General features: G+C 40.0%; 1 protein-coding gene across 1 annotated transcript in view; it reads right to left on the bottom strand.

The window, feature by feature from the left end:
* The window catches only part of MKX (mohawk homeobox), a 62,195-nt gene that overhangs the window by 35,635 nt on the left and 11,290 nt on the right, over nucleotides 1-15,270 (bottom strand). Inside the window, exons 4-5 of the mRNA XM_060003796.1 lie at nucleotides 14,930-15,083; nucleotides 14,165-14,500 (exon numbers count right to left, since the gene is read on the bottom strand). Coding sequence (XP_059859779.1) covers nucleotides 14,165-14,500; nucleotides 14,930-15,083 — 490 coding nt within the window. The remainder of the gene's footprint in view (nucleotides 1-14,164; nucleotides 14,501-14,929; nucleotides 15,084-15,270) is intronic.

Raw genomic sequence — 15,270 nt, 5'->3', positions numbered from 1 at the left:
TTTGCTAGAAGGAAAGATTGGCAAAAAGGAATGGAATTCTTAGCTTCTTGTTTTTACTTAAAAATTCCCAACAGTACTCACTCAAACAAAGAAGTTCAGTTTTCCACTGGAAAGACAAAAAGAAAAGTCAGTGCTAGCGTGTCCTGCCACACGCCTCACTGCAGAGTAAAACCCACTTGGATTCTAATCACATTTCAAAAGTGTTGTATTTATTAGGTGCATGGCTGCCAAGTACCACCATAACATAGTGGTACAATTAGAGGCATTTTTTATTTAACTAAATTATATTTAGCTATTTCAAGCACTACTGTTTGGAAAGTCTTACCCATCATAACGTGTCATGTTTATGTACCTGACACCCATCAGAAATTTTCCAGGAGTTCCCACATCCCACTCTGTACATAACAGCTCTATTTTTATTATTCCTTTGATACTCAGAATCTATGCCTAATTCTGAATGTGTGCAAGTTCCCAGTGAAAACGGCCAGAAACAAAGGAAACACCTTTTATGATAAAATCATTTGCTGAAAGTCTGTACTACAGAGTACCCTTTAAGATGGTATACTGAAGAAGCTTTATTTGCTTCTCTCTCAAAATACCATTAAAATCACAGACTGTAAATTAAAAACAAATAAATGCCTAGCAGTCCTTGAAAACAATAAAGGGTACCATCACCAAATCAGAAGAGTTGAGGAATTCATGGAAGATGAAATGCATATAGCATCACGTTGGTGGGGAAATCCAAACAGAGAACCACACTCAAAACAGGAGGAGGTAGGGAGGGTGGGAGGGAGGGAGACGCAAGAGGGAAGAGATATGGGAACATATGTATATGTATAACTGATTCACTTTGTTATAAAGCAGAAACTAACACACCAAAAAAAAAAAAAAAAAAAAAAAACAGGAGGAGGGCAAGGCCACGGCACAGGGCGAGCTGCTGCTCCCAGCAGGAACAAAAGATACTCCAGCTGGAGAACAAGTGGGCCAGCAAGGGACTCCTGAGGGTTGCCCGTCAAGGGACAGACATCGGGAGAGCGAGGCCACGCTTCCCTCCCGGGTCAGTGGGGGAGAGTGAGGCCACGCTTCCGTCCCGGGTCAGTGGGGGAGAGCGAGGCCACGCTTCCGTCCCGGGTCAGTGGGGGAGAGCGAGGCCACGCTTCCGTCCCGGGTCAGTGGGGGAGAGCGAGGCCACGCTTCCGCCCCGGGTCAGTGGGGGAGAGCGAGGCCACGCTTCCGCCCCGGGTCAGTGGGGTGTCTCTGGGTCATCTGGCCCCAGGACACAGCTTCTGCAAATGTTCTTTAAACAACCTAGGAAACCTCTCTAAAGAGGGCTTCTAGCATGAAGGCCATGAAGACGTGCAGAGCGGAGATTCAGGTAACTTCTCATCTCCACAGGCATCATGGCTGCTATGAAGAAGGAGCAGTAAGAAAAAGAGATGTTCTTGGAAAATAAAAACAAGACACCACAATTAAAACTGCAATAGAAAGGCTGATTAACAACGGGAGTGGCACAGCTGAAGACTAAGTTGGTGACCCGGGAGAAGAAGTTGAGGAAACCGTTCATAAAATAAAGAAGAAAGATGAAAAATGTAAGAGGAAAAGGAGAGGACCAGGGAACCCCAGGCCAAGATCACTTTACATGTGAATTCTTTCAAACCTTCAGGTATCAGGAAGAGCGGATCCATACTTCATTTAAACTATTCTAGAGTAGAAAAAGACGAAATGCTTTCCAGCTCATTCCACAAGACCAGTATAACTTTAACATCAAAACTGTGCAAGCAGAGCATGAGAAGAAAAAAAAACTCACTTGAGAATTTTGATATACAATTACTAAATAAAATGCCAATAAACTGAATCCAGAAATTTCTTAAAAAGCATGACACATCATGATGGAATAGAACTTCTCCCAAGAATTCAAGGCCAGGTGAACACTAAGAAATTTACTCTAGAGAGGTTAAAAGAGGACTAGATGATGCTCTTAAAAACTGTGGAAACAGCATCTGATAAATGCAATAACTCTATTTAGTTATGTGTGTTTGGGGGTGGAGGGACTCCTTATTAAATAATCTAGGAATGGAAAGAGAATCCCTTAACTCGACAAAGCGTTTATACCAGAAGCTTTCCGTGAAAATTATACTTGACGGTAAAATATGAGGAAAATTCCCTTTAATGTCTGTCATCACTGCTATCATTCAACATTGTTTTGGAAAACTTGGTCAGTGCAGTGCAATAGCTGGAAACAGGGAGGGAAAGAGAGAGGAGAATAAATGCCTAAAACAGTTACTATTTGAAGTTAATATGCTTGTGCGTCCTTTGACAATCCAACTGGATATAAGGAAAATAGATAAAACCCAACAGATTTCTATATATTAGTGATGGCTAGTACAAAATGTAGTGGACAAGTCATCCACAATAGAAACAATAAGAGCAAGAGAATAAAAGATGTAATTAACTTATGAGAAATATGCAGACCCTATGTAAAGAAAACCTACAAAAATGTGCTGCGTATCATGAGAGGTGATCATAATAAATGGAGAAACAAACACTGTTCCTGAGTGGGAAGATCTGATATAAAAAGGATAGTAAACTCAGTGCTGTCCTAAATTAATTTCCAATGGAATTTTTAAAATAGAATTTGTCAAACTTATTCCGAAGTCCAGCTAGAGAAGTACACTCAATTGTCTAGATGTGAACATTTTGAAAAGAGTGAAAATAAAGCAGACACAGCCTGCCAGGTGCCAACATGCACAACAAAGCTACGGTCCTGAAAACAGCGCGCTGCTGACAGAGGAGCATCTTTTAAGCTGGATGGCATACAGTACAGTCTAGAAATAGACACACTCATGAAGGGAAGCATTTCAAATCAGTGAGGGAAGGTGGAAGCACTCAGGACGCTGCGTGAGGACAGCTGGCTACCAATCTGGAAAAAACATCAGATCACTACCTCGTACCGTTTATAGAAACATTTCAGGTAGATTCTGAGCATGTAAGTGCACAATTAAAATAGTAAGAGCAGTAGAAGAAAATGCAGAAGCATGACACAGGACAGAAAGACCCCGTGCAGATTTAACCCAAGGTCCCCTCCCTTCCTGGCCTCCTTCCCCATCTCAGGGCCCAACGCCCCAGGCAGGCCCTCTACCTGCCGCCAGGGGCTCCTAACACTCCTGAGAGCTGTTTCTCCTGCTGCTCAGAGCCCAAGTTCTGCTTCTAACAGAGATAACACGGTCTGTATTTAACTCTGACGTTCAGTACGCTGTGGGCTTCCTTCTCTCCCTAGAAATTTCACAGAATCTCAGATTATCAGAGGTAATAAGGTGCTTATGGACCATCTTATCACAGCCCTCATGTGATGGCGAATGGAACCAAGGCCCTGGTTAATAAAGGCACCGGCCTTAGAACACATACCCAATTGCTAGCAGTTCTGGCTGAATACAGAGCTCCTGATTTATAAGGCAATGCTCTCTGCTCTTTCCATGGTATAACGTCCTGGGGCTTAATCTACAAGTGGGTAATTTCAGGTCAGGTAAGAGGGAGGATGGAGAGGAAATCTGGATACGGAAAGTCCTTTTCCAAACCACAGATGGTTTAACACAGCAGATATTTAACTATAGTAAAATATACATTAAACTTGTCATGCTTCCACTGGGCCTCCACCCAGACCGTTATACTATCATTTTAATTAAAGCGCCTGAGAGAATGAGGTCAAACATAGATCATTCACTTTTCTGGGTCTTCTCTGAGCTTCCTATTAGCATTTCAGCGAGCGTGTGTAAGGGGGCAGGGATTACGAACAGTATTTGGGGGGTGGTAATATGTCATGAAATCGTCAAGTTGAGCTTTTTAATATTTTCCTAATGAGAGGAAAGTTACTGTAACTATAAACTAAAATTTTACTGCTTCAATCATAGCAACTGTGCAATAGTCCTCAAACACCTTTCAAGATAGTGGAGAATTACTCTTCCAGATGATTTATGTTTATACTTTTTAAAGGACATTTTAAGAACAAAATATAAATTAAAAAAAAATCTTCTGGAAGAAAAAAGTACACAGGTTAGATAAACGGGAGGCCCCGTGGGTTGGGAGTAAATCTGAACTGGTGCCATGATTTCTGAATAGGTCTGAAGTAAAGGAACCCAGGAGACACAGTAAAAACTAAAGACCAACTGCACTACTGACAAAGTTGTAAAAATACTCCTTGATCCATCTGGATAGAGTTAGCAGCCCAGAAGAGGAGTAAAGAAGGAAAAAATACAGCGAGACTAAATGCAATCCAAGACGATAAAAGAAAATGCAAAACAATGATAACAGTCAGCCTGGCTGCAAACTGGAGAAGGCTGGTGGCTTCTCAAGCAGCCATTTAGCTCTGTGCTGGGCGAAGACATCACAGCAAAGGCACTTGGCACCCAGCAGCTTCTGGTCAGGGATTCTGCGTTTAGAAATGTAAGACCCAGTCACATTTACGGGTTCCTGTTCTCGCCAGATACCCATCCTCTTGCCCCGAAGCCATGTGACAAGTGATCCTGAATACCACTCTGCCTTTTACACATCTGCTGTCTGAATCAGTGCAGAAACTGGAAGCAGCGACTCTGAATTCTGGCCTCAGCAAAAGGGTACGTTTTAGTGTCATAATGACAGTCCTGGCAGAACAGGGCATTCTTACTTCAAATGTCTCTGCCATACTGAGAGCTCTGTCCATCGTAACCTGAGTCTGGCTCGATCAACGGGCTATCAGTTCTAAATTTTAAATACAGGGGCAACTATGTGGAAGCTTAAACAGCAACTGTTTCTTGGAAATCCCACTTTGTGAATGGTTGTCTCTGACTACTTTTCAGCACTTTAAAAGGTTTCCTTTTCACTTGCGTTGTTTTCCATTTTAATTTCATCTCACCAAACTGGTCCTCTCAAAACCACTATTCTAAAAAACGTTCTTCTCTTCATTTAAACGAAGCCTGATCAAAGGCAAAATTGCTTTACATAATGATACCAAAAAGGGAACACAGGCTTTCCGTCAAAGATGTCCATCTTGGTCACTATATCAAGCACTGAGTCAGTGGGCAAGAGGCTGTGTCTAACCCCATCCGCAGTCGGGTGACTGTGGAAGACACCACACAAGCCCACAGTGCCATCTGGCCACACAGCAAGGCGCTGCCCAATCTGTGGCACGGTGACGTCTACAGAGCAATTTAGTGAAGTGTCTGATCTGAGGAAATGCTACAGGCGAATCTGACCCTGAAGCACCTCAGTGTTATCTTGCACTGCTTCACCTTACTGGCCTGAGAAAAAGACTCAACACTGTGAGAAGCTGATGAGCGATGTCGGTGCTTAAAGCTGAGCCCACCCTCGTTCCCCAAATCACTTTCCAATTGGATTTTCAGAGCACTTTCAGGTAATGACTCAAGGTCTCCAGGGTAGACCCACGGCAGGGGGAAGATACCACGGGTCATTTTCAAAAGCCACTTTCTTTTCCCAACCATGTTCAATTCTACTACTACTACTGCTACACACAGACACAGACACAGACACAGACACACACACACACACACACACACTAAGAGACTTTTGCCCAGCAGCAGTTAACTGTTAGAGATCTTCTACAAACCATTCCTCTTTCCCTTAGTAACACAGTTAAGACCAGATGTCTATTACAATCTATAATCTACCAACATATGTGAAGTCTTTTCCACTGCAGCCATTAAAATAGATTAGTTTTTTTAAAAAATGCACACACTCACTTATCCTAAATTCTAAGAAGTTCAACACTAATGACAAGCTTTTTAAAATAAAAGTCAATTAAGTACCTGAAATTGCCAAAAGCCGTAGACGTACTGTACCAACGGTCAGGATCGCATTTCCAAGCAGCCCAGTAACCTTGCATACAAAAAACCCAACAATTTCAATGCCTAGAGCCCAAAGCAATTTCCTAATCTGCAAATTAAGGGATTGAACTGGAAGATCCTTTAATGTTTAATGCTGAATTTATAAAAATCCTTGCCTGTTTTCCTCTTTAGTACAATGAAAATAAGATAAATTAGGGAACACAGAGAGGAAAGGTTCATTACGCAGCTGCTGTTTAAACATGCCATCCTTCATTTAAACTGAAAACCATGAAAAAATTCAAATGGGAAAAAAAAAGAAGTGAAAATTATTATTATTATTTTTCTTCCTCAAAACTCACAATTATAAAATGATATAATTTCTAATAGAAAACAAGAGCACAAGCTTCCAAAATTTAAAAGTACCAAACTTCAGGACTAGAAGAAAACACATATTTATTCTGAGTAAAAATTCTGTTACATCAACAATACGAATTTTGACATAGAAAAATACCTGTTTAATTTTAGAAACAAAGTTGGGAGGCAGAAGGGAAAAACTAACTGTGACGCACCAAAAAAGAAAGAAAGAAAAGAAACCACTTCCACGCTCATTAAATAGAATGTCTTGTTATTTTCACAGACAGTAACAACTTTTTGACATTCATTTCAGGCCCAGGCTGGAGAGGTGTCAACGGGTCTTATTTGGTCTTGTCAGTGTGTAAAGAGTTTACAAACCTGACTGAAGTTAGAATTAGTGGGAGTTAGGCACTTATATTCCTTATACACAGGAGAAGGGGGAAAAAGGTCCTTTTATGCCAGCTTTGAGTTTGGCTTGAGTTTTTATGACTTATTTAGAAGCCCTAGGGAATGAAAAAAAGTCTCTAATGGAAATACTGACACAGTCTTCAATACAGTGACATGAACCAGCATTTCTACGAAACTGCACCAGGTGTGACTGACCACTCCAGCCAGTCGAAATGCAGTGTCGGAAAATCAGTTACAACAGACTGAATGCCAGGAGACAGTCCTGCCAAAATATAGGGGATACCCCTGCAGAATCAAAATGTCATGTTGATAAACTTGTTTTTAACAGAAAAACAGGTAAAACGTATGGGATCTTTACTCTTACATGTGGAGAAGAGAGAAAATGTAAAATTTCTGCATCGATGTTCTCCAATTCTATCATAGGATTAAAAATAGTCATTCTTAAAAAGCCAAAGTAGTCATGTCAACCCCGAGAGTGAATGGGGCAGAAGAGCTTAAATCATTGGATCTAAATCTGTGCTTTGTTTCTTAAATCTCACCCACAAGGCAGTGACCTAGATAAGTAGACAATAGGTATCATTACTTAGTGAAGTCAAGTTCATAAAAGTCCCCTTTCTTTTTATTTGCCTGTCTGCTATACTTTCTATTCTTCAGTGGATTTTCTTTAAACCAACTAAACTTTTCCATTTATCATCCTTGCATTTTCCTGAAAGTCACTCTTTTAACTTGAAAATTGGTTTAGTTTCATTTTATACTTTCTAAGTTTTTATTTCAACTCTCTTAAACATCTCAGTTTTAAGCTTCATTCTGTTTACTTTTTTCTACTGGTTTTAACTTTTTTTGCATTTGCCTTTTTTTTTTCCCACCCATTTCGACTCATTCAGGACCACTTCCTTTCCCTTGTCATGTTCGCAGACACAGATCAACATATACATATGTACATTAAAATGTCTTGCATGATTTAAGAGGCAGACTAAATCACAAAAACACTAACTCGTTGACTTGAGAAACAGTTCCGGAGCAAATACGTGAAAGACACTATTAGGTGCTAGGAGGACTATAAAAATGAATAAAATACCATTTCAGGGCCTCGGAGAGCTTTTAATACACACAAGGCAGTGAGTATCTGCATGAAAGAAGAGATAGGATGCAGCTGCATTTCAGACGCAATCTGTCTATAGTCACACAAATTTGAAACGTGTTGCTGTCATTCTAAGGCACCACATGGAGGGAACACAATATAAAGGGACAAAAAACTCAGGATCAAACACAGCCCTAAAAATGCGTACTTTTTCTAAGCTAGGCTGCCGTATATTTTTGATCTGTTTGTAAGCCAGGTTGTTGAATGGCGCTGTTAAGTCTCAGCTTCTACATATAGACTTTCTCAGGCTCTCACATGATACCAAATAACAAACAAAGAAAAGTGAATGAAAAACTAACCCCTGAAGGAGCCAGCAAACTGCTTATGCCAACATGTGTTCTCTTTTTCTATTTCCGTCTGCCATGAATCTCTCAGTTTTTAACAGTAGGTGGAACACTTACACTTACACAGTTTCATTTAAATTTTGCAAGTGAATCCATAAAGAAAATTTACTTTCAAAGATCAAGCTAATGTGCATTTCAGAAATAATCCATGTGAATGTGTTCTGCCATCATCATCACTGATAAACATTTAATAATCCGTAGTGTTCAGAATATCATGCTTACTAAGTTTTTATAATTCTACCCCAAGCCTCCCCAAAGCTCAGAATTTCCGTAAGTCTCATTTCGAAGGTCACTGCTTTGGAATAAGTAATTAGGAAAGATCCCTTTTTAAAAGGCTATCAGAAAGACATCGTTCTTTCTTCAAAGGCATCAGGAGAGCAAGTTTACAGTTGTGGTTAATCCTAGAATTACTGATTTGAAGGGTGGAAACATAAAAAGCAACAGGAGCAGGAGGTTTAGAGAAGAGAGAGGATGATGCTCAGGCACGCCTCACATGCTGTGTTTCATACTATAAGTCTAGGAGAGCAGAAAAGTCTATCTTTTTAAAATCGGTCCCTAAATTTCTATCTGGAAATTTCACTTAGGTGGAAAACCTCATTTCCAGATGGTATCTGATAGGTGAGGTATTACTGCAGTAAAGACACAGGACAAAAAATTGGATAACCTTTCAAGTATCCTTTAAATGTCACAAACTGGGCTGGTGATACAGGGTTTTATTATTCTCTGCTGGAGTACATCAACAGTCATTTGCATGCCAGGAAAAGAATGTCTGGAATCATCCAACAGGGCTAAGCTTAATCTTTCACTAAAAACAAGGAAGTGACAAGCACAAAAAGGGAAATAAAAGAAGATGAAAGTATCCAAAGTCGACTTACTGGTCAACAAAATTCCAAAGAGAAACTAGCATGTACACAGAAACCCATGCTACCCTTGACAGCTGGCTCTTGACAAAGCCTCTGTCAACTACCATGAAGCTTTCTTTAAGCTACCCACAAACACCTAAAATTGATGAAACAAATTAGGAATGGTTATTCACTGTTCAAAAGGATCTGACAAGGCAGTTCTTTAAATCTTTCCTCTGCTTCACTTAAACTACGATTTCTTTGATGAGTAAGGCCCAGGGCTCCAGCGAGCCTAGAACGTTTTTGTTTGCGGTATGAAGGCATGAAAGGGCACCTCGTACATGAAGGACTTGTGTCCCAGAAGTTTACTGTGGAGGCAGCAGTTTAGAATGGAGAGCGCCATTTCGCCAAAGAAGCTGTGCTGTAAATTAGGGTTAAATCCCAGGCTAATCCAATGGTTTACTGAACTCATGAGCATCCTTGGCTTTTACTACTGATAGTACCAGCTTAAATTCTAAAGTACACAAGCGTGCAGGAAGAGAACGAAAAAAGACCATCTCCACCACCCACTGGGGTCATCATTAGCCAAGAAAAAACATTTGGAAATGGCATTTAGCTTTTTGTCATTCTCCCAGATTTACTTTCTACTGCCTTGTTTGTCTTTCCCCAGTAACCAAAATCCCTAGCTCCCTCATTTTGCCCCATTTTGCAGGCCATTCAAATGGACTCCACCTCCCAAAGAGTCCTGTGCACCAAATAAATGACTTTTTTCTGCCCATCAAAATCTCCATTTCTGGGGCTTCCCTGGTGGCTCAGTGGTTGAGAGTCCGCCTGCCGATGCAGGGGACACGGGTTCGTGCCCCGGTCCGGGAAGATCCCACGTGCCGCAGAGCGGCTGGGCCCGTGAGCCATGGCCGCTGAGCCTGTGCGTCCGGAGCCTGTGCTCCGCAACGGGAGAGGCCACAGCAGTGAGAGGCCCGCGTACTGCCAAAAAAAAAAAAAAAACCAAAATCTCCATTTCTTCAGGGATATTCACCCTCAGTCAAGTGGAGGGGAAGCTAATCTGATTAATTCACACTAACATAGAAAAGAGTTCTATCCGCCAATATGGTTTTTCTATACCAGATGTGTATAATTAACAGGGATTTTAGGCAGTTTAACAAGATGAAGTTGAAACATTCAGCCTCGTGGGAGCAGAGTAAATTTATGAATTATATAAATTCATAAAGCAGTGGGGAAGCAGTGGGGCTCAGAGAGTAACCATTAGAGTGTACTAGCCATTTATAAGTTGGTCATTTGTGAGCTGCGAAAAGAAAGAACAGAATAGGAACCTGTCCTCGTGCCAGCAACAGAGCAGGGAAGTTCACACTTCCTGTTTCAAGACTTGCCTGACAGTCCCCTCACCAAGTATACTTCTTAGAAATGTCTCCTTTCTCCCTCACTGAAGAAGGAAATTTAATAGGCTTGGTTTAGGGTAAATTAAACTCAAATCCAAGTTAGGAAAGCCTCTAGTGAGGACTCACTCTGGAAGATGCTACAGATGGCGGCTGGCTCCTTCACGGATGGCCCCATCTAGGGAACTTGAACACTGGGTCAACAGGAGCGGAGGCACGTATGATGCTAGGGTCCTCATCCTGACACCTCAGAGAGCAGACCCCCTCCATCGAATATCTGAAAATTACCATCCGTTAACCTAACATGACGAAGAGGATTGTAATTTTAATTTAAGTGACTTCATTCAACAGATGACACTCTGTGACTAGATTTTCTTGTGTATTACTTAACTGTATTTCGAAGCAATAACCTTAATAATTCTGATCAATTCTAATGTTATAATTGCTGCTGTCAGAATGCTGACTGAGAGTCTACCATGCCCCTGAAAAAAGAACATCTTTTCTTTTTTTCCTGCATGTTGTGGGAGACTGCAGACTAGAGAGAAACATTTAATGTCCACATAAAATCAATAAAAACATGTCTGTACCTACTTGGATGGTGTCTAACAATATCTTCAATTAGGATTACTGCTTTATAATCTACCAGACTTCTCCCTGCTAGAGTTTAACAAGTGAAATGAAATTCAGTGATACATTACCCTTCCAAACACCAACTCTTTCTTTCACTTGGCCTTTTGACTCCCTATATTTAGGGAAATGCATCATGTGATAGCAGCTGTCTTACAAAAATGGATGGAAAAACGGATACGATTTCTCAGCACAGATAAACCAATAACTTGTACTTAAAGGTGATCTCTTCTGAAAAAAAAAAAATTTTAAAGCCGAAATCTTTGTACTACTATAGAACTAGGGTGGTGGAGGGGATGGCGTTTGAGAGCAGACTTAGAAGGTTGCTGTTTGGATGAGGAAGATGAGATACAACCAGAAGGAACTGAAGGGATTCAGAATAGCCTGTATGCCAGAGAAAACCAAAGCAGTTGTTCAGAAAGTATTTACTGAAATTCTCTGTTCCACCACTTATGCATGACTGCTAACCCAGATACAACTGCAGCAGCACTGTCACTCAATTCCCACATAAGACAGCCATTTACTGTCTTCGTCTGAAATTTAGTAGACCAGTTTGAGACCAACCAGTCTTTCCTCATTCTCCATCCACAAACCCCAAAATTGTATTCTGTTCTTTTTAAGCTTATACATATGCACGCAAATCCAGAAGTTTACGTGTCTAGGCTGCCATCTCATTGCTTGCATAACTAAAAGATAGGTTTGATTTAAAACTAGAATTTGGCAAGTGAATAGTCCATGACACGGACCAAGTGCAGTTGGAATGCTTTAATAAAAATACATGGCCAAGCTACTTCACTTCAAAAAGCATCAATATACAGGCATGCTAGTCCCTCTTTGACTTTACATTTTGTCACCTTGGAAAAGAGCATGGATTTTCAGAAGACCCAACACACTGGGGAAATTTCATAGGCACGTGACCTTGTTTTTACTGGGCAACATAAATTTACAAGAAAAACAATTTTAAACAACGGTCCTTCAATTACACCCCCTCATCAAATTGTAATTTTCATTGTTTTTATCTTTCTTGTTTTTGTCCATACACACTTGTCATAATTATACTCAGTGTATCCACAATTAAAATTTTTTCACTTAAACTTACAATATTTCCCATGTTGTTTCATAGTCAGTATCAGTAGTACAAATAAAAATTTTGAGTTTTATGCTATCTTGATCTGGTTTGGGATTAGGATAACATTTACACTTTTAAAAGTTGGGATACTTCCCATGCTTTTATATGTTCCAGAAAAATGTATAAAGCATAGGAATTAATTATTTCTTCAAAGTTTGAAAAAAAATCCAATGGATCTACCAAGTTATCTATCAAGTGTTTTGGGAACTGAGTTTACTAAAAACCTTAATTTTTCCTGCATTAGTGGTCATTTAAACCTTTTCTTATTATGAATTAATAATTTAATTTGTGTGGATGATAGCAATTCACTTCATCCATACATTTGCATACAGTATACTGTCAAACAATTGTGCATAGTACTTTATAATTTTTAAAAATATTTGTTTAATAACTATATAATGATTGCTATATCCTTTCTTATTTCCAACTTCAATTTGTGTCCATTTTTGCTTGAGGTTTTTTTTTGCGATACGCGGGCCTCTCCCGTTGCAGAGCACAGGCTCCGGACGCACAGGCTCAGCGGCCATGGCCCACGGGCCCAGCCGCTCCGCAGCACGCAGGATCCTCCCGGACCAGGGCACGAACCCACGTCCCCTGCATCGGCAGGCGGACTCCCAACCACTGCGCCACCAGGGAAGCCCCTGCTTGAGTGTTTTTACTACTGACTTCAAAGAGCCAACTCTTGATTTTTATCTATTTTTCAGCTTCCATTTTACCACTTTTTGTTTTCTGTTTATTCTTTTTCAATTATTTCTACTTGAATGACTTGGTTTATTTTCCTTTTTCTCAAAACATTCTGAATTACTTACAAGTTCTGTCAGTTAGGTATTAGTAGATAGTTCTAAATTTTTCATTATTGGCTAAATTATCTTTTATTGCATCTTTTACTTCTTTCGAGACCCAATTTATTATTTACAAGGCTATGTATTTCTGAGTGTTTGGAGTTGTTTTCCTTGTTGGAGTTGGAGATACAAACAGAAAATGAGATGAAGTCCAAAATGTATTGAGATTTCCTCTGAATCCTCACAGATCTTGTACATATTTGTAGACACTTAAAAATCAGATATCTGGCTAAATAACCTTAAGGATATATTAAGCAGACCAACTTTAAATTTCTTTATAAAGCTCTACTGTTCACATATCAAGCTCCTTGATGTTATAAGGACTAAATGCAGTAGTACTTGTGTAGTATTGCGTAGAACCTAGCATATCACAACTATTCAATAAATGACTGGTGGCAATATGTGTAACAGTAGCGGTAACAGTCGTCTGGCAGTAGTTAGGCTCCTCCAACCTCTTGTGCAGGCTCAGCTACACCACCACCGATCTGGAGAAGAGTAACTCGCTGCGTCTCCTTGGTCGGGGCTTTCTTATCTGTGACATAATGTGGCTGAGCTGCATGCCCCCTGAAGTTACTAATTCCAGGGGTAACATTTCTAAATCTCACTGCCTGGCATTTTCAGGACCCGGAGTCTACCTACACCAGATGTAGGGCACACAATCCTTTGTAACGAAGCACTGAAGTCAAGACAGAAAATTTTACCAAACTTGCCACTCCATCTGAAAGTTGTGGACACGTAGAAATTGATTCACTCTTTCCGGACTAAAAGCAAAACTTTCAAAGCTACTTACAGCCCTACTTGTGCGTTTCAGGAATAAAAGTAAGATTTCCAAAGCAATTTAAGCTACGTTTCCTTCACAAACGTCTTGGCACCCATGCTACTCTGTGTTCATTTTCCATCACTATAAGCAAGCAAAGAACTTAAGAGAAAAGATGGAGCACAGAGTATCTGCATGGCTGGTTATAATCTGGGACATTCCTCCATTATGCTTTATTCATAAAGCCAATACATATCTCCTCTAAGAATGTTTATCACTAAGATTAAAAATTTTTATTAAGGATGAAAACTTCCCAGTAAACCATCATCTACTAACAAGCGTATCTGCTAATTAAGAACAAAATGAAAGCTTTCAAACTGAATTATAGGCCATATGTACATAATCTGATGCACAAGCAATAAAAATTATGCCTTTACACCTGTCAAAAGAAAGCCCTCTGCTGCAGCTTTACTTCTGTTTCAAACAAGGTATCACGAAAAGCACACTTACCTGTGCGATAGACGAAATTGCCTTCGGTTTCTGACGATGAGGGAGATACCAATTCCTCCTCAAATTCATTGGAACTAAAAGATCCTGAATGGTTTCTCTGCCTTGTCTTTCCCATCATGGCAGCATTTGTGACCATGACGTGTCTCAAAGAGTCGTTAAGGTAACGATTCAACAAGCTGCTCTTGTATTTTGGGGGCGATACGTAGTCCTCATTGGCCCGTGACTCTGGCCTCACTCCAGCTTTTATGACTGAGCTCTCACTTTTAATCACAGGATGGTGAACTGGATTATTATAGCCTTCTTCATTCATGTGGTTTCGTGGAGGATTTTCTCCATCTAAGGGGGAAAAATATCACCAGGTAGTACTTACACATACTTCTCCCCAGCCACCCAACTGTTACATTTAGTGATTTAAAATATATATAGGAAGAATATTTAAAGTGTATAAAATTATCTTTGATAGTTAAGATTAATTTTTAGGCAAAGGAAAGCAGGAATCTATATAATCTCTCCCTTTGGTATGTTAATTTTAGTGAACTTCACAAAAAATGTTATTCTGACACATGATAAATCTATGAACAAGAGGAAGCAGCCACAATTTGGCTGCTCATTTACAGTATTGTAAAGGTAAAGCCACCTCATGCAATAAAAAGAACCATTACGGCACCATCGTGTTTTGTGGGATCAACCTTAAAAACAGCAATGGAAGTGAATGTCCCCTTACAAAGGCAGAGCAAAGAAAGCAAGATAAAAATACTAACAAACCTTCAGAACATGAGTCATCACTGCTTACACTCAGCCGCTCAGCGTTTCCTTGAACATACTTATTGTACAACTTTATTCTTAAGGCCCAGCTTAAATCTGGCTGTCGAACAGTATTCTTAAGCCGACGTCTTGCATTAGCAAACCAATTTGACACCTAAAAAAGTTTTATTTCTCAATTAACACACCATAAAAAAAATTACCCATCCTACAATTACTTTCCCAGAAAGGACCTAAGCCTCTCTCATAATCTCTGATCATTACATATCTTCATGACATAACAGTATTGGACATTTATATCCATTCATTCATTCAACAAATGTGCTGAGCACTTACTACACAGA

The sequence above is a fragment of the Delphinus delphis genome, chromosome 2 (genome assembly GCF_949987515.2).
Source record: "Delphinus delphis chromosome 2, mDelDel1.2, whole genome shotgun sequence".
In the NCBI taxonomy this organism is placed as follows: Eukaryota; Metazoa; Chordata; class Mammalia; order Artiodactyla; family Delphinidae; genus Delphinus; species Delphinus delphis.
The sequence above is the reverse complement of the archived record's forward strand: the minus strand, read 5'-3'. Positions and strand labels throughout refer to the sequence as shown.